We start from the raw sequence: 19173 nt of genomic DNA on the forward strand, positions 1-19173 counted from the left end.
ACAAATGTAATGCATGTTAGTCAAGAAACATTTGGAGTTTTTTTGACTTTTTTTGGCTATTATGAATAATGCTACTAAGTGCTGTTATATTCACATTTTTTTGTGTGACTACATATTTTCATTTTTCTTTGATGTATAAATAAAAGTAGAATGTGGGATCATATGCTAGTTTTTTATCTAACCTTTTGAGGAACTGCCAAACTTCCATTTTGAATTCTCATGAGCAGTACATGAAGAATCCAGTTTCTACATGTCTCTGTCAACATTTGTTATTGTCTTTAAAAATAGTTTTAGTCATTCTAGTGGGTGTGAAGTGGTGTCTTATATAGTTCTGATTAACATTTCCTAATTATTACTGTCTTAGTTACTTTTTACTCATTGCTGAGACAAAATACCTGATGCACCAAGTTGGGAAAGGAAAGGTTTATTTCTTACAGTTTTTGGAGGTTTCAGTCCACACTCAGTTGGCTCCAAGGCAGGGTGGCATGGCGGCTGCAAAAGCAAGGCAGAAACCAGCAAGGGAGGGAGAGACACCTCCTTCCTGCCATTACATTGCATCCTGGCTCCACCCCTATGTGGGTGTAGCACTGACATCTGAATCAATCCAAACTCTAGACAACGAACCAATCACAAACACATAATGCAACACTGTAAGGTCTGGGGGCCACTGACATAAACCATGACAATTACTAATAAACATCTTTTTGTGTGTTTATTGGTTATTTATTTTCTCTGGAGAAACAATTATTTGTGACTTATATATCAGGTTGTATTTTTACTTTTTTTTTTTTTTTTTGGTACCGGGGATCAAACTCATGATCTCATGTATTTTTATCATTTGAGTTTACTGTATATATTGTGTATACAAATCCTTTATCAGAAATATGATTCTGATATTTTCTTTCATTCTTTGAATTATCTTTTCATGCCTTTTTTTTTTTTTTTAAAGATAGCAACTTACCATGCTTCCTAGGCTGGCTTTACACTCATTATCTTTCCATCTCAGCCTCATGAGCAGCTGGCGTGCCCTGCTGATTTCCCTGTCTTTTGAAGGCCAAAAGGTTTTTACTGTGAAGAAGTCCAATTATATTCAATTTTCATTTTGTCAGTTGTCAGTATAGGACGTCAAAAGCCACTGTCTAATCCAAATTTACCAAGACTTAGTTCCACATTTTCTTTGAAGAGTTTTTATAGTTTTAACTTATATTTAGCTCTGTGATCCATTTTGAGGGTTTTTTGGTATGTGGTGTGAGGTGGAGTTTTATATTTGGATATCCAGTACCTAATATTCTTATATTCATCAAAAGGGGTCATGGGTTGAGACAGCTTCAGACATTTACCCTAGTGTAGGTAGCACTAGTGTAGATAGTGTAGACTATCAGTTGCTGTCTAATATCTAATATCTATCTAGTGAGTGTGCATTCATCAGTCTCCTCGGTCCTGAAGCGTGACGGAGCTTTAGAGTGTCTTTGTCTTTAAGGAGCCTATTACCTAACTTGTGGGTAGAACATATATACTTGAAAAGGCAAATGAAATGCTGTATATTTTCAGAGAAGCCAGAGTACAAAGAGAAAGCACTGTGAAGAAACAGGGATTGCCATCATGAAACCAGGGGGAGCATGGAGAAAATTCTAGGGTAAAAGCACGATATGATGAAAGGTTCAAATGTGGGAATAAGAACGTGATCAGTACCTATGTGACTGAGGATAGTTAAGTCTGTAGTAAAGCACAGTAGAAAATAAGATTGCAAAGTTAATTTGTGATCATCTTAATAAAAATACTGAATTGTAAGCTTAGAAGTTTGGGCTTTCTTTTGTGGGCACTATGATACGATTAAAAGCCACTGGGATAGAAGAGAAGAGGAATTAAGTAAGAGATGATCTGGTTTTCTTATAAAATGGATTGGAAGGAGAGGAGACTACAGAAAGTGGGATCAGTGTGTTCCAGGAGATGAGTAACCTGAATTACTGGTTAGATGGAATCCCATCTGCTCTGCTCCTACCACTGGCCTTGCTCCACAACTCTCTCTCTCTCTCTCTCTTTCTCTCTCTCTCTCTCTCTCTCTCTCTCTCTCTGTCTGTCTCTCTCTCACTTTCTCTCTCTCTCCTTCTTTGTAGAAGAATCACCCTTCTTTTTAAATCCCCCAGGGTGCTGCATCCCCTCTAAGTACTAAGTAAGATGTTAGATCTTGATAGAACCTGTGGAATGATCTCACATTTTGCAGTGGAGTAATGAAAATTTGAGAGGTTCAGCGATTTATTCAAAGTTACTCTAGTCTGTAGCCAAACTAGGAACAATAATACTGATTATATGAGAAGCCTTATATGTATGTATGTATGTATTATGATTATATGTATGTATGGGAGAGTATTTGACCTGATAAACCAACAACAGCAAGATCCAACTAATGGCCAACTGGTTTCAGCTGGGACATTTTTATCCTGTATCTATTATTTTGAAAACTTGTTTCATTTATTTAAATCACAAGCTAATTAAATGTAATTTAAAAATTTCTTTCCTTTCAGGTCAAGCGAAAATGCCAAATCCATTATAAACTAAGCCATACCCAGAGGAGAAGTCAAGTGTACCTTCTGCTGGACATATATTTTGTAAAAGGCCACATTTTCTTCTAATATCAGTAAAGGCAAACTGATTTGTGCCAGTCAAAGTCAGGAAAATTGATATGAAATTTATCAAAGCATTTAAGGTTCAGTCACCACTGCTGGGTTTTACCCTTTGGAGGGCTTCTGCCGGACTCTCCTCCAAGCGCAGTCCCATGTGAAGTTCACCGACTCCGTCAGGAGAGCACTTGGGTGTAAATCACTCACGGAGATCACAGGGGATCTTTAAAAACCACTTAGAGAGTGTCATGATTTTCTGCATAATTGAGAAAAAAATTTCCATTCAAATGGTGAATTCCATTTAAAAAGACATATTAGGGTTATTTCTAGAGGAAAACAATTTTGTTCTTGCTCTCTTAGAAAGAAATCTTATGAATGACATTCTGGAGTAAGGACATATTAAGAACTGTTTGGATGAGGGTCCTCTGGTTATAACTACTTCTTTTTAATGTTCCAATTAATATTCACCTGTAAATTAGACATAGTGTCTAAGTAAAACCCGTATTTACCTTTAACCTTTTTCTATCTTTAAGTTAATAAACATGAATCTGTGTAGTTTTATATTTAGAAATTTTCTCCTATTCTGTAGGTTTGGCAATACAGATCTTGTAACTGGACTCCAAGACATTTTCCCTCCTGTTTTATTTTCTTTTTCCTAAAATCTCACACTCAGTTTCCTACTGATGATTTGGAAAGTTTTTTTTTTTTTGGTACTGGGGATTGAACTCACGACCTATTGCTTGCCAGGCAGGTGCTTGTGCCACTAAGCTAAATGCCTGGCCCCTGGAAAGTCCTTTTTTCTCGTTTACTTGATCAAGCCCCTGAACCTTCTATTATTTTGGTACTTTCTGGGAAAGTTTTATAGGAAAGAAAATATTTAAAGGATATTCTTTGTTTTTACGACTTCCTCTTCTTTGTCTTGCTCTGCAAATTAGTTTTTCATTTTAGGGAAGGGGAAAAATAAATGACCAATTCAGTGATACCTTGTCATTTGGCATTGTCTCAATTGTGGTTTTGCAATAACCATTTTAAATGTCTCCCAAAGTCTTATGTTTTGAGATTTTAAAAGACATACAAGCAATTCAATTTCATTTCCTTAAGCAGAAGAACAGGGCAATAACTTTTACTCCGTTCTTTGGTAGGCATTCTCCAAAAGCTGGCCGCTTTTGGAGAAATACAAGGAAGGATACCTTGTTTGCTCTCTTTCTTTTATTCAGGGCATTTATAGAAGTCCAATGTCCTTTAGTACTGCAATAATTTAGGAAAAGGCAGGTGCCATTTTTGTTATTTCTACTCTTAATTCTGTATTTACCGAGCCTGATCTTAAATATCACATTATTTTCCAGGTGAGTATTCATGGTGAGCAGAAAAGGAGCCCTGAATTTTGCTTCAAAGATTAAGACTGCAGCACTTCTGGAGACCCCCAATAATAAGGCCATCTCTCCTCTTTATACTTACTTCTCAACATTTAGCCTCGAAATTTGTAGCTCTTGATATACTTGCTAATGCTATATTTGTAAAAGCCCTTTTAACGGCACCTTTATGCCAATCATGATACTTCTACCTTCTTCACAATTTGCTCTTCTAATTTTGTCACAAGCTCCTCTTCCTCCTCTTGCCCCCAGCTATAAGAACCTCTCAAAATTCAGTCCTGACCCTCGGTGAAGCAATTCATAATTCTCCACTTCCTTATCCCTATCATTACAAAAATGAATCCCTTATTTGGGCACCTTTACTGCCAATAGCTGGTTAGCTGTCCATGTTTGTCTCTGCATGTGAAAGAACTTTTTGAGTGTGGGAACTTTGTTACACCTAGAGTCTGTAAGGTAGTAAATTAGTAAATAATAGTTAAATGAATCCACTTTTAGTTCTACCTTTCTGCATAGAACTCACTATCTCTTCATTCATTCACAGAGCTTGCTCACCTTCCACACATGACTTCCAAACTCTGTCTCCATGCCATCCTCATGCTAGTGCCCCATTCCAACTCCCAATCCTCCAACAGGCAAGCCACACACATTCCACATCACAGCTCTGTGTGTGTCTTGTCTTCTGACTTTATTTCCTAAGCCTTCATCTTGAATGTCATGTCCTTTTTCAACCCTGTGAACCTTAGTGATTACCAAGGAATTCCTGGATCTTATTTCAAAGATTCTGTTGATGCAAGGATCTAGCATTTATTTACATTTATAGATCTATAGCTCTTTGAGAGACACAGTACTTGTTGTTATATATTGTTGCACAATATAGATATGTAGGATGGTTAAAATGCCCATATGCTTTGCATGACTTTTTGTGAACTTCCATAGAATAATTACTATTCAGAGTATGTACTAGTAATTAAAAAATGCTTCCACAGTAGTTGGAGAGGTAGTCAATCAAAGAGTAGATTGAGTACTATAATAAGTTCTAGACAGTAGTTCTTTAGAGTTTTGTGTTTCATTGATCAAAAAATATAAAAAATATAAAAGGAGGATATTGATATGACCACTTGAGAAAATAACTACTACCTATTATCATTTAATAAAAAACTTTTTAACACCAAAAATATAGGGATCTCAGTGTAAGACCTTCCTCTTTACATGGAAAAATAGTCAAGCTTTATTATAGAACTTTGTATTTGATTTTTCTCATGTGCCAAATACAATAGATCTTCTGCCATGAATCAGAACTGACCTATGGTCCAGCCTTTGAGAGCTACCACTCTAGACTGAGCAAAGCAGGCAGGTTGCTATTTATGTTAGCATAATGTCCCAAACTATAAAAGACTGACAATTATCCCAGTGTTCATTCTAATATGTGGTAGATTATAGACTTCAAGATGGCCCCACCTCCCACAGCAGATGTGCTTTGTACAGTGTGATCACAGCATTCCTCACACCGAGAGATGGGTCTCTGTTCTCTTGACTGTGCAGGCCCGTGCTGTAGGAAAAGTGGTTCTGTGTGATGTTCCAAATCTAAAATTGTAAAAAGTGATGTGGCTTCTGCCTAGTTCTCTTAAGATGTTTGCTCTTTGAAACCACATGGAAAGGCGGAGAGACCCACATGGAAATGACCTGAAGCTACAGCCTTGGCTGAGTCCCACCAAGTTGTTATCTTCAGTGTGCCAGGCCTATGACTTGAGTCATCTTGGAAGTGGATCTCCAGTTGGGCCACCGGCTAATGCTGTATACATTGGACACAAACTTTTTCTACTGAGCACTGCCAGAATTGCAGACTTGTGAGCCAAATAAATGATTGTTTTTGTTTTAAGCTACTAATTGGTGTGTTTATTTGTTACACAGCAATGTATTACATGCACATTTTAGAACCTGGGGTGAGAACAGAACCTAAAATAGGGGGCGCTGGTTTGGGGGCTGGATAGAGGCCTACACCAGGAAGATCTAGAGGGGAGTGTGAGTAGAGGCCTCCAGGACTCCAGTGGGAGTTGTTCCAGGAGGCTTTAGGAGGCTTTGGGAGGCTTCCAGGAGGAGTTTCTAGGAAAGGCAAGAAAATGCTGGAAGCTGGAGGAAATAAAGCCATTGTTATTAAAATAAATTTGGCCACAATTATTTAAGTAATGAAGTCAGTGATCCTGCTGAGACAATTTCCAGACAGCATTCCAGTGCTGCTTGGCTTCTAAAATGTAAGGAGATGAACTGAGAAAACAAATTTTCAAATAAACCACAAAAGAAACATAAAGAAGTCAGTACTTGTTTGAAAATAAAACTGATCCTCATTCTCAGCCTTTTTAGATGGAAGAAAGTTTTTGAACTAAGAAATAACTTCTGAAAAAAGATAAAATCTGGAAAAGAATTCCGAAGTTATCTGTTATGATCTTAGAAATATCTTAAGATAATGCCTCATAGAAACTTTCAGATTTTAGGTGGGCTGTCTCCATGCAGTTTGGTGTACTAGGTAACCGTGGTCACAGCTAACCCCAAATGGAAAGAGAAAAGCTCCTTCTCAGTAACTGTGTGTATCAGCCGAAGGAATCAACTTACTGGTTTTGTTTGAGTCCCATTCCCACTTCTGAGCCAATACATAGTGTTAAGGGCCTGGGAAACAAAATATCCACCAATGTTGTGTGTGTATCTCAGTCATAATCACAGAATCTGTTCAGAAGACTGGGTTGAGAGGAAGTCCATAGAGCAACCTTTTAGCCCTCAACTCTCCAAAGTTATCAAATGAAAGAGAAATTTATTATGGCTTTTTTTTTTTTTTGAGACAAAGTCTTACTGTACAGCCCAGGCTGGCCTTGAACTCATGACATCCTCCTGCCTCAGCCTCTTGTGTGCTGGGATTACAGGAGTTTGCCACCATGTCTGGCTATTAATAGCTTTTTAAAAGGAACACTAAGAAAAGATCATGGCAAACAGAAATTTGCTTGTACCCATATTTTGACTATGTGCTGTTTCTAGGTTTCAGAACAATATGTTATCCTGAGCTGACTCTACAGTTTATCCAAGTTTTCCTGAAGTGTGAGGATTTGGTGAATCTGGATTTTGAAACTTAAACTGAAACCACCAGGAGACTTACAGGGTTTAGATAAAAAGAGCCTGAGGGAACAATAGAAGGAAAGGAACCACATAGAACTGGAAGGACATTAGGCAAAATGATCAGAGGCAGGGGGAAAACTTAATGCCTGATAGAAATCAAGGTGACCACCAGTAAAAATTAGGTGAAGATGAAAACGGGGGGAAGCATTGTGAAACTGGCCACTAGACCAGTTAAGGAAAGGCTGGATGGGAATAGATAAGGAATGGGTCTCTCAGGAGAGAACCGTGAGTGAGACTTTTCCTACAGTCTCTGCCATTTGATAGGAATGGGTCAGATGGTTTAAAAGAACCATACAATTCTGCAAAAAAAAAAAAAAAAAATTGTAGTGAATATTTTGGGGGCCAGTGTGTTGATGTAGAAGTGGGTTGTTATATTCAGAGTCAGACACAGAGCAGTCAATTGAAAAAATTTTTTTTAGCAATTGGAACTTTTGCTTGTCAAAGTTTTCCAAATACCTAAGTAGTAGAGAAGACAGATAGTAGTAAGTTTAGTATCTTCCTGCTGTGAAGTTCTCCTTGGAGAACGTGCAGCAAACTTGATTTAAAGAATAAGAAGGACAGACTACAATTTTCCAGTCACAAAATAAATTCCTTGTAAGTGATCTACAAGTTGATTAGTATTCACTAAAAAATTCATACTGTATATTAGATTCAGGGCAAAAAGCACACAGCTAGGCATCCCAGGATTGGGAGTTGCTTGCGTCCCTGCTCTCTTCCCCTCATACTAGGGAATTTAGCCCAGGGCCTTTGCACTTTGAGCTACACTCTATTCCTTTAATTATTCCTTACTTATTTTTCATTCTGAGGCAGAATCTTGCTAAGTTACTAAGTTTTCCAACTTGGCGTGAAGTTCTTATCCGTCTCCTTCAGCTCCTGAGTGCTGCAATTACAAATGTGTGCCACCACGCTCAGCAAAGCAATGCATATTTTCTCCCTCAGAGAATGGTCGGCACTATTTCTTCAAATTAAGGACCAAAAACCAATGACAAATCAGAAGGAGGAAAATGGGAACGAGGAACACTGAAAAGCAGAAAAATATTGGAAGAGATTGACTGAAAATGAGAGAAGAGGACAGTGTTGAACGGTTGCAGTAGATGTTAAAAAAAAAAAAAACGGAACTATATATGTTTTGCCTTCGTGGTCGGTGTCTTTGACCATTTCAACTATTATATCAGCAAGGGAAATCAGTTAAAACAGTTGCTGTATTCAACAGTTTGATCATTAAGAAATGTAGGCTTCCCTGTAAGTAGATAATTTAGCTTCTTCCGGATTGGTGGTGGGGATAATGGCATGGCCAATCAGAACAGAACCAGGATGGCAAGAAACCAATGGAAAGTAGGCCTGGAAATAGCTTCATCGTTGTATCAGTTGGAAGTGCTGCTGTATTTCCTCAACAGGGGCAAAGCTGAGCTCGGTTCTGAGGTTTTGAGAGCCTTCTGAATTTCAACTCGGTAGCAGCTTGGGTCTGGAAGAACCATCTCTTCGCAGTTTGGAGAACTTGATTTAAAGGTCATTAATACGTGGAGTTAGAAGGGTTTGAAAATACCAGGACACGAAGAGCTCATTGAGAGACAAAAGCAGGGCTGAAGATGTAGTGTTTTGAATCTATTTTTAGATGGTCCACCCCGCCTTTATATTAAAATCAAACAATTACAGAGGGCATGAGAGATGAACTGTTGATACGGGATTCAGGACCACACCAAATGGAGACTTGGCATCAGTGAGACTTTAGAAGGCAGCTTTATTACCCTGATGGGAACCTCAGTTCCAAATCATCAGCAGTGATTGGAGTTTTCCAATCATTTATATGTTTCCAAAAGGAAGTACAAAAGGCAAATAACATACAATCCTATGATTGGTCACACACATCTTCATCATCAATTGCTAGGCAGAATTTACTCTTACAGAAACAGCAACTGAATGAGGTTATTATCATAAAATACTGAGAAACAATCCATCATGGTTTGAGACCAGGCAGAGATGTCCTTGCAGTGATAACTCTCTGGAACTTAGAAGCAAGAGAAACATTTCTTCCTGGCTGAGCTACACTTACCTTGCAGTTGGCATCTGCAGTGTCAAAGCTCTGCAAGTTTGTAGCTTTCTAAATGTGGGAACAGGCTGTGTCTCCTGGTCTCATCTTTGAGCAGTGTTGGAAATATGCTTAGCATTAGAAAATTTTCTCTGCCTTAAAACAGCTGTTACACGTTAATATTATTGTTGCTACTTTAAGAACTTGTAGGAGTTGTGAGGTTAAGAAGGAAATAATAGCACAAGTCCTTCTCGGGACTCCAAATACGTTATGTGTGCAGCTTGTGTCCTGCACCAGGGCGTCAGACTGGAGGGGACTGTGGTTGGAATCCAGCCTGTAATTCATGAGCCAAGCCATGTGTCTGTTGTCATCCTGCTATGCTGAGGAAGAGGGACATTTTATCAAATTCAGTCAGAGGCACCAATGAGCAAACTTTAACCTTAGTCTTATTTTTTGTTTTTAGATTATTCCCACCCATCTTAATTCTCAGTCTTGACTGTTATGACTCAACTTTGACCTTGCTTCCCATTTGCTTTTTTTTGAGTTGGAAGAGGCTGAGACAAAAGAGTATTGGGGTTGGAGTAGTAAAGTGGAATTCTAGAATGACGTGGACTCATGGAGAATGAGGAATCTAACATTTATACTTGCAGCTCTCCCTTCAGAATTCAGCTCATTAAATATTTATTGGAGCCTAATCTTGTGCTACACACTGTGTGCAAAGCCCTAGTAAAAGTCAATATTTAGCCTCGACTTTTAAGAAATTCACTGTTCAGCGGGGCATATCATTACCATATCATTATAACAGTGCGATAAGCAGTGTACCCTCTCCTATTTAGTAGGTAGCAGGATGAGGAAGAAACATCAACATAGCTGTTGTTCCTAGAAAATATTCTTGGAGCAAGAGGTAGAACAAGAGGTATTAATGTCAAGATGAGACTGCTCAGATCTGAGTGTAGTACAACCTTAAGTAGGGGTCTGGGTGAATTGGGTCTTGGAAGCCCTCATGTTTCTCTTTCTCGTATTATAACAGGTTCATCTACAGTAGTGAAAGTGTCAGTAACAACACACAGGACTCCAAGTTCTGGCAAAATAACTGCAAAACATGAATAGTTCCTTTTGGGCATACGAAGGTTCCACACCTGAATTACTCTGCGGAAGAGCAGCTGACTATCTTATAGGAAACAATCATTTACCACTACTTATATGTGCCATTAGTGTTTTAGGAGGTAGGTAGTTGTTTTTAAAATTTCTCTCTCCTCTGTCCTTTGAACTTTTTTTTTTAAATGTAGAAAGTGATCACAACTATATCAAAAGAAGAGGCCAATGAAATTTCAAGATGTGGGTGAACGCTATCCATCTAGGTTTATTTGATTTTAAATAGTATTGATTTTTTTTGTCCCTTCATTCAGTAACATTTGCTGAGCATGACAGGGTGGTAGGCACATAAAGAGAGTGACGCAGTCCTCCACTTCAGGGAGCCCCCTCACGTGGTAGACCAGCAAGCAAATACCTATGAGGCAGTGTGGTAAATATAACCAGAATGTATTATTGATCACAAGGAGGGGCAATCTTATATAGCCTGTCTTGTCAGGCTTAACTTGACCAAAATATCTGTGATGAGGGGATAAAATGGGCAAATAGACAAAAAGCTCTGATAATACAATTCACAGTTTATGTGGTGGATGTCATTAATCCTGTCCACTTTCTTATGACTTTTGATGGGATTTTTCTTTAAAGAAGATGAACTACTCACCTTAACTCCCAGAAGGAGTTATTCACCAATAAAGGCTTTCTAAATAATGATTAAGAATTCAAAAGATATGGTGAATGGTATTCATGCAGATAAAGTAACATATTGGATAACACAGCAACTTTGTTCCACAGTTCAACTCTCATGATTAGAGAACAGTTCCTGGGACTCTGTAAAAGAAAATTTATTTTGGGAAAAATCTCAGCTGTTCTTTCTGGAATTAGGAATACTATGAATGAACAAATAATGAAGCAAATACGCATGAAGAACTTATTAGTTTTTCATCTTTTGGATCAGGGAGTTAATTTACTTGCTTTGGGGGGGTCTTCGAAATAGTGCTTCACAAGGTGCTGACTGCTATAAGCTCTACTAGTTCTGATATGCTATGAATACATGGAGGCAAGTGGTCCATCAGTAAAGATACTGCAGAAGTATTGTGAAAGAACATTTTGGCCTTCCACATAAGAAGTATCGAATGAACACTTACTGAATTAGATTGACTTATAGCTGCGAGGCAAGAAGTACAGAATCTGGAATGCCAGTGAATGCCCTGCCTATAAACTGATATTGTAGTCTTATGGATCACCTCTGGAGAGAATGAAATGAATAATCTTGGGCAGAGTAGGGCTTCAAGGGAAGAAAATGAAGGTACCACATGCCTTTTTTTTCTTGTGTAAAGTTAAGGCAATTTTCCTTAAGGGTAGAGTCAAAGGAATTTCTGACTTTCAGGAAAATTATAGAACATACGCCGTTTTAAGTTTAAAACTAATATTTATTAACACAAGATGAAGTGTGCATGAAGATATCAGCCTGGGATTTTTTATTATTTCTCACCATTGGTCCTAACATGTCAGTGGGTAGACAAATGGGAGGATGTTGAAGTCTTTTAAAGTGGTCTTAAAATTCACCAGTGAGAGATGCCTTATATGAGGTGGCTTATACTTAACAGTATTTGTAACAACCATTAACTGTTCATCTATAAGAATGTGACACTCAGAATGCTCAAAATTAAATAGAGGGTGACTATTAAATTGTTTTAAAACTACATAAAGTATCATTTTTCTTTCAATAAGGTTTATTGTTTTAATTGACACATAGTATTTTTACATACTTTGGGGTTAAATAAAATTGGATACATGGACGTAGTGGGTAATGATTAAACCCAGGTAGCTAGCATTTTGAAATTATGAATTATATTTAAATGACATGCATTCTGTTTTTTAAAGGTGTTTTGAAGGTGATTTTAAAGAATCATGAAGTCACTGTCTTGATAATTCTTTCTCTACTGGGATCTGTGTTAGGACAACTGGCCTACTATTTTGTTGAGGTACTGTATGTGTAAGAAGTTAGTACACAAAAGCTTAGATACTAAAAACAACATGCACTTCTGTATCATCTCAAAGTATGTGAAATGGCTTTAACGTGAACAGATATTAAAGTAATTTCAATTGATATTAAATACTTTTTTAACTTCTGTTAATACACATTTAGAGTACATAATGATTACGTTCATTGTGGGGAACGGGTGCATGTACATAACACAGCTCAGTTCCTTTCTCCCTCTTCCTCTCTTTTTTGTCAGCATTATATATTCATTTATTTATCTTACAAGTCATTATAAAGTTACTTATCAGTCATACAATTAACAGCCAGGGTAACAGGCCAGGAAAAAAAAGCCACACAAACTGGGCATGGTGATGAATGCTGTAATCCTAGCATTTGGGAGGTTGAGGCAGGAGGATTGCTGTGAGTTTGAGGCCAACCTGAGCTACAAAGTGAGTTCAAGGCCAACCTGAACTGCATAGCAAAACCCTGTTTCAAAAAGAGTCTCACACACACACATACACACACACACAAACAACAACAACATATAAAACACATAAGACAATTATACTAAAACAAGGTACATTGTCCATGTTAGATTACAATAACCTTCTCTCTCTTTACTTATTGTCTGTCTTTTATTTTGCATATTGAATTTCTCATGTAAGAAAAACCATGAAATATTGAAGCTTTTGTGTCTGATTTACTTCATTTAACATTATGGTCTTGGGCCTGGGGGTTTAGCTCAGTGGCACAAGTGTCTGCCTGGCAAGCACAAGTTTGATCCCAGTACCAAACAACAACAACAAAAAAGACTGAAACATGGTCTTAAGGTGCACCCATTTCCTACAAATAACTCAAGTTTATCCCTTATTATGAAAGAGTAGCATTCCACTGTGTTTAAATACCATATTTTCTTTACCCATTAATTTGTTGATGTATATATAGTTTACCTGTAAGATTTAGCTATTATGGATTGTGTTGCCTTAAACATGGGTAAGCATACATCACCATGATACAGTGTCTTAGAAGGGGATTTTCTGGGTCCAGTGGAAATTTTAGTTTGAAGATTTTGAGCAATCTTCACTGATTGTGATAGTGGTGGTGCAGATTTACATTCCCACCAACAGTGGTTTCTTTTCCCTCGCAGTCTTGCCAGCATTTGTTACTATTTGATCCCTTGAAGATAGCCATTCTTTCTGGAGTGAGGTGTAGTCTCGGTTTTACTCAGCGTTTCTTGAATGGTCACCACGTCAAACATTTTTCCATGAATTTATTGGTTGTTTATCTTTCTTCATCTGAGAAGTGTCTTCATTTCAGATGCCCTTTTTTTCTGACTGGGTCATATTTGAAGGGTCTACTTTTTAAAAAAAGTTCCTTATATATTCTAGACATTGGTTCTTTGAGGAGTAGCTTGCAAATATTTTTTCCCATTCTGTAGATTGTCTCTTCATTTTTGAAAATATTTGCCCACACCTATGTCTTCAAGAGTTTTACCTGTTTTGTCTTCCAGCAGAGTAAGTGTTTCTGTTTTAATTTTTTTGTTTTTTGGGATAAGGTCTTACTGTGTAGTACAGGCTGGCCGTGAACTCACTTATGTAGCCCAGGCTGGCCTCAAACACATGGTGACCCTACTGCTTCAGCCACTCAAGTGCTGGAACTACAGACCTGTGACACCATGCCTGGTTTGTTTTAATATTTGGATCTCTGATCCATTTTGATTTTAGTGAACTAAATTAAAATGAACTAATCATGGAAAGAAATACAGATCTAGGCTCGATCTTCAGCATGTGGGTAGCCAGTTCCCCAGTACCATTTGGTAAAGTCTGTTTTTCCTCCAGTGAAAATATTTGGCCTTTTTGTCAAAGATGAGGTAGCTGAGTGTGCCTGAGTTGTTTCGGTATCCTCTATTATGTTACATTGATTCATGTTTATTTTTTTAAATCATAGTAGCTTTGTAGTATAATTTCAAGTCAGGAATTGTGATGCTCCCTGCTTTGGCCTTGTTGTCTAGAATTACTTTTGCTATTCCAGGTCTTTTCTGATTCTATATGAATTTTAGGATTGCTTTCTCTAGTCAGTTGAGGGATGCTATTGATATATTTTTAAAAATTTAGTTTCTATATAAATTTCTAATTTCTGGCCAAGCATCCTTCTTTTTTCACTTTTTCTTTCTTTCTTTCTTTTTATCAGTACCAGGGATTGAACTCACGACCGCCTGCTTGCAAGGCAGGTGCTTATGCCGCTGAGCTAAATCCCCAGTCCCCGCTATTGATATTTTGATTGGGGCTGTGTAAATCTGTATGACACTTTTGGATGTATGACCATTTTGACTAAATTCGTTATGATTTCCAGTAACAGTGAATGTCTTTAAATTTTCTGATATCCTATTTGATCTCCTTTTTCAGAGTACTATATCTTCCATTGCAAAAGTCTTTTACTTCTTTGGTTAGTTTAATTCCTAAGTATTTAATTTGCTTGATGCTATTGTAAAAGACATTGTTCCCCTAATTTCTCTCTTGATGAGTTTGTTATCAGTGTGCAGGAACAATACTGATTTTTGAGTGTTGATGTTACATCTTGTTATGCTACTGAATTTGGTAATTAATTCTGGAAGTCTTTTGGTAGTGTTTTTGGAGTCTTCTATGTATAAGATTATGTCATTTGCAAATGATAATAATTTAACTTCTTACTCGTCTGTCCCTTTTATTTTTTCTCTTGTCTAATTGCTCTAGCTAATGTCTTGAGAACTATACTGAACAGGAATGTGATGCAGACATCCTTGTCTTGCTCCTGATTTTACAAAGAAAGTTTTCAGTTTCTCTCCTTTTTGTATGATATTGGCTGTTAGCTTGTCATACATGGCTGTTATGGGATCGACATAAAGGCCTTCTGTACCTATTTCCCACAGAGTTTTAATCATGAATGGATGTTGGATTTTGTCAGATGCTTTTTCTGTGTCTATTGAGGTGACCATGTGATTTTTGTCCATGCTTCTGTTTATGTGGTGTATTACATTTACTGATTTGCATATGTTGAACCAAACTTGCAACCCTGGAATGAATCCTACCGGGTCATGATGTATGATCTTTTTGATGATTTGCTGTGCTCCATTTGCCAGTATCTTATTGAGGATTTTTATATGCATGTTCACTAAAGAGATTGACATGCAGTTCTTTTATTTGGTGGGTCCTTTTGTGGTTTTGGAATCAGGGTAATGCTTGCTTCTATGCATAACTTTGGGAGTTTTGCTTACCTTCTTATTTCATTCAAGAGTCTGAAGAGTGTTCGCATCAGTCTAAAATTATGGTAGAATGTGGCAGTGAATCCACTGGAACCTTGGTTTTTCTCAGTTGGTAGTTTCTTTTTAGTCACTTCATGTTCACTGATTGATATTGGATTATTAAAGGTTTTTATATCTTCTTGGTTCAGTTTTGGTGGTACATATTTATTTAGGAATCTATCTATTTCTCTTGAATTTTTCATTTTATTAGGGTAAAGTTTCTCAAAGTAATTAGGCAAAAGTTGTTGTGATTTTGCTATTTTCATTTCTAATAACATGGATTTGGTTCTTTCCTTATTTTGGTAAAATTTGTTATGGACTTGTCTAATTTATTCATTACTAGTATCAAGACATCTTTAGGAAATTTCTTTTCAGAGATGTTGTCTAGATGTGACTGGCTTTGGCTTTTGAAGCTGTCCGAGGACTCTGACTCTTCATTTTATTAGGAATGAAAGATTGCAGTCTGTTTGGCCTAGCACCTAGTTCTGTGATACTGGACCACCGCATCATTTGTGAACCCAGACACTCTACATTGGCATACATGGTAGATCAAAATTGATTGCTACGACTATGTCACCTTGGCTGAAGTAGGACAATCAGTAATAACATATCATCAAGCACAGACAGGGAAATGACACTGTGCTATTAATTTGCTGCCTTTAACCATAGATACAAGATTTATAGTTATATAACAAAATATAAGACAAACCAGAAAATTATATCCACTCACTATAATAATTTTACCCTGAAGGGAGAAAATTAAAAAGGGATAAGAGGAAAAAGTTACAGAAATAAAAGAAGAGAAAGAGATTAGAATCAAGGCTAAAGGACAAAAGATTGCCCAAGCCTCAGGAAACTGGTGAAGACAGAAAGGAAAAAGAAGGAAAAAAAACAACAACAAAATAAGAACAAACAAAAATTAGAAACAATGTTTATACTCAAGAAAGCACAAAAATAAACAATTAAAAACCCAAATGAACAGAAAAAAGAGAAGCAAGAAAAGAAATCTCTCTGTGATCTCAAGCCTGTGGTTCTCTCTGAGGTCTGCAGTTTTGTGGCCTTGCCTCTGCCCTCACCAATAGATAAAGAGGCAGTAGGAGCCCAGATTTCTGCTGCACAATTCCAGCAAGCCTACAGTAGGGTGGGGTGCTTGTGCTGGTACTTTCCAAACCACAGATGTTCAGGCTGAGTCTGGCTTCTTGCTCTGGGGTTGGGGCCTGGCCCCAGCTCTGGGTATTCCTTGCTGGCCTGACCCAAAATCTCTGACTAGGGATGACTCCTGTGGTTGGCTCTTATCTAGTCACTGTGGGTTTTTAACACTGAGAGTCCTGAGATGAAGCTAGCCAATGGCTGCTCTGAGTCCAAGGTTCAGTTGACCTGTCCCTACAGTGGCATCTGACCCAGCAGTGTCCCTAGGATTGGAGTCCCTCACCAGCTTTGCAGTGCCCAGCATTCACTGCCCTGTTCCAGTGGTGCGTTTCTCCTTGCAGGCCTCTGGAATCGTCCACTTTCACTGTACCTGTGTTGATTTGATCCTCCTTTCTTATGCCACAAGCCATGAGCTAGAGAAAAAGTGCAGAGCCCCTTCTGTTTTTTGTGTTGTGATCTGTCTTCTCAATTTCTCTTTGGACTTGAATTTTCCCTTCAGATCCTCCCTGGATTCTGGGGATCCACCTGCCTCCCCCTTTGTCTTCCCCAACTTGTTATTTACCAGTTATTTCTGGATTCTGAATATTGCACAGGTTGATGTGTTGCTGCTCCCTGCTCTGCCATCTTCCCTAAAGTCTTTCTTTCTATTAATTTTGAAAGAAAGTTTTACCAAATATCTATGTTGCGGTTGGATGTTGTCATCTTTTAGGGGTTGAAACGCTCAGCTCCAAATCCTCCTTGCTTTGAAGGTTTGTATAGAGAAGTCTGCTGTAATCTGATGGACTTACCTTTATATATAATTCATCGTCTTTATCTTAACAGCTTTTAGAATTTTGTCCCTGTGTTGGACTCCTGGTACTTACAGTATAATTTGGCACAGAGACATTTTCTTTTTTGCTTTTTTTTTTTTGTCTTTTTCATTTTTATTGGTACCAGGGATCGAATTCACAACTGCCTGCTTGCAAGGCAGGTGCGTATGCCGCTGAGCTAAATCCCCAGCCCCGAGACATTTTTTTTGGTTGTGGCCATTTGGGGTTCTAGTTGTCTCACTTGTATGTATGTTTATTTCTTCTCCTTATTTGGGAAATTTTCTGCCAATATTTTTGTGAATAAGCTTTTTAAAATGCCATTTGTGCTGCCTTCTGATTTTTCAATTATTATAATTGTTCTTCGATTAGTCTTCTTTGTGTCATCTAGTAGCAGTTCGATCTATTTTTCATGTTCTTTTGTTAGATTAATTGTAAAACACACATCATGTAACACAGACATAAGAAAAATGGATTCATTTATTAATTTGTGATTTCAATTGCATATCAATGAGGCCAATTAATCATTTGTGTCTCCCCTCATCCCCAAACTGCAGATTGAACCCAGCTTCTGCTAGGTAATCACTATACCATTGACCCACACTCCTCTACCTGCCACTGTGGTATTTTATTTTTATTAATTATCTTTATTTTTTAATGAGAAATTGCTTGCACTTATCTGGGTTGTAAAATCTTCTTAGTCTTCTGAAATGCTATTATTCCTATTAACTTCTTTTGCCAAACTGTCTTTTTAGTGCACTGTATTTATTAATTATTCATTAACTTTTGAGTTCATTCATTCATTCTGAAGGGGACCAAATGGAAATTGCACTCTATTTGCATTTATAGATGACAACACTGAGGCATAGAGAGGTTACATAATGAAGGTGAAACTATTTCCAATTGAACTTTTTAGGAAGGAATATTTGTAACACCTCTATCACTGTTTTTTCAATCAATCTATATATGGCCTTATTTATGTCTTAGGTAACCAACTATAATATTATATAAGTATTATTTTTTTCCCACTGACTGCTTTTTTCAATCTTAAGCAAATTTCTGTGAAACTACAAATACCTAAAAGGTTATTTTCCTTTCTTAGAGCGAATTAAAATAAACATCTAGTAGTCAAAAACTAAAAAAGTACTTATTTGTGAATCGCCCAAAGTTATCTCAAATTTCATCAGAGGTCGGAGTACCATTTATGAAAATACTAATTACAGGTCACAAGTAATGTTTATGTAGCCAAAACCTGCGCAGTTCTCTGGCCAATAGAACTATATAACTATCCATTTGAATGGTTAGATTAGGAAATCTATCACAGAACTCTTGAGAGTGAGATTATCGTGTAGATGATCTTGAGGTATCTTGTAGATAATCTTTCATTATTTACAAATGAGAATATTCTAAAGTTTATATTGATTGGCATAGCATTGACTTGATTTCTGTTATGTGAAAATGGCAATAATGCATTTCTTGTTTGCCTTTGCTATTCTAGGTGCATCGAGTTGTTTATCCTCTTCTAAGAACACCAAGTTATTCACTTTATTGCTGTTTTATACCTTTAATTACATTTATGGTTTCATTGGATTTGGACTTTCATATACTCAGGAATGTGTTTTGGCAGGTAAGAACACATTCTAAAACAAAATTATAGTCAGTGCTCGCTTATTT

General features: G+C 37.3%; 2 protein-coding genes across 2 annotated transcripts in view; both read left to right on the forward strand.

Moving 5' to 3' along the window:
• Ankrd45 (ankyrin repeat domain 45) overlaps positions 1 to 5877 on the forward strand; it is a 28355-nt gene extending 22478 nt beyond the window's left edge. The window contains exon 6 of the mRNA XM_063239644.1: positions 2526 to 5877. Coding sequence (XP_063095714.1) covers positions 2526 to 2554 — 29 coding nt within the window. The 3' untranslated portion in view covers positions 2555 to 5877. The remainder of the gene's footprint in view (positions 1 to 2525) is intronic.
• A 2649-nt stretch (positions 5878 to 8526) lies between these two features.
• Positions 8527 to 19173, forward strand: part of Slc9c2 (solute carrier family 9 member C2 (putative)) — an 83971-nt gene continuing 73324 nt past the window's right edge. The window contains exons 1-4 of the mRNA XM_063239890.1: positions 8527 to 8668; positions 10219 to 10414; positions 12165 to 12265; positions 18998 to 19126. Of these exons, the coding sequence (XP_063095960.1) occupies positions 10291 to 10414; positions 12165 to 12265; positions 18998 to 19126 (354 nt within the window). The 5' untranslated portion in view covers positions 8527 to 8668; positions 10219 to 10290. The remainder of the gene's footprint in view (positions 8669 to 10218; positions 10415 to 12164; positions 12266 to 18997; positions 19127 to 19173) is intronic.

Source organism: Cavia porcellus, unplaced genomic scaffold (genome assembly GCF_034190915.1).
Source record: "Cavia porcellus strain 051 isolate PalLab524CR breed Dunkin Hartley unplaced genomic scaffold, mCavPor4.1 scaffold_29, whole genome shotgun sequence".
In the NCBI taxonomy this organism is placed as follows: Eukaryota; Metazoa; Chordata; class Mammalia; order Rodentia; family Caviidae; genus Cavia; species Cavia porcellus.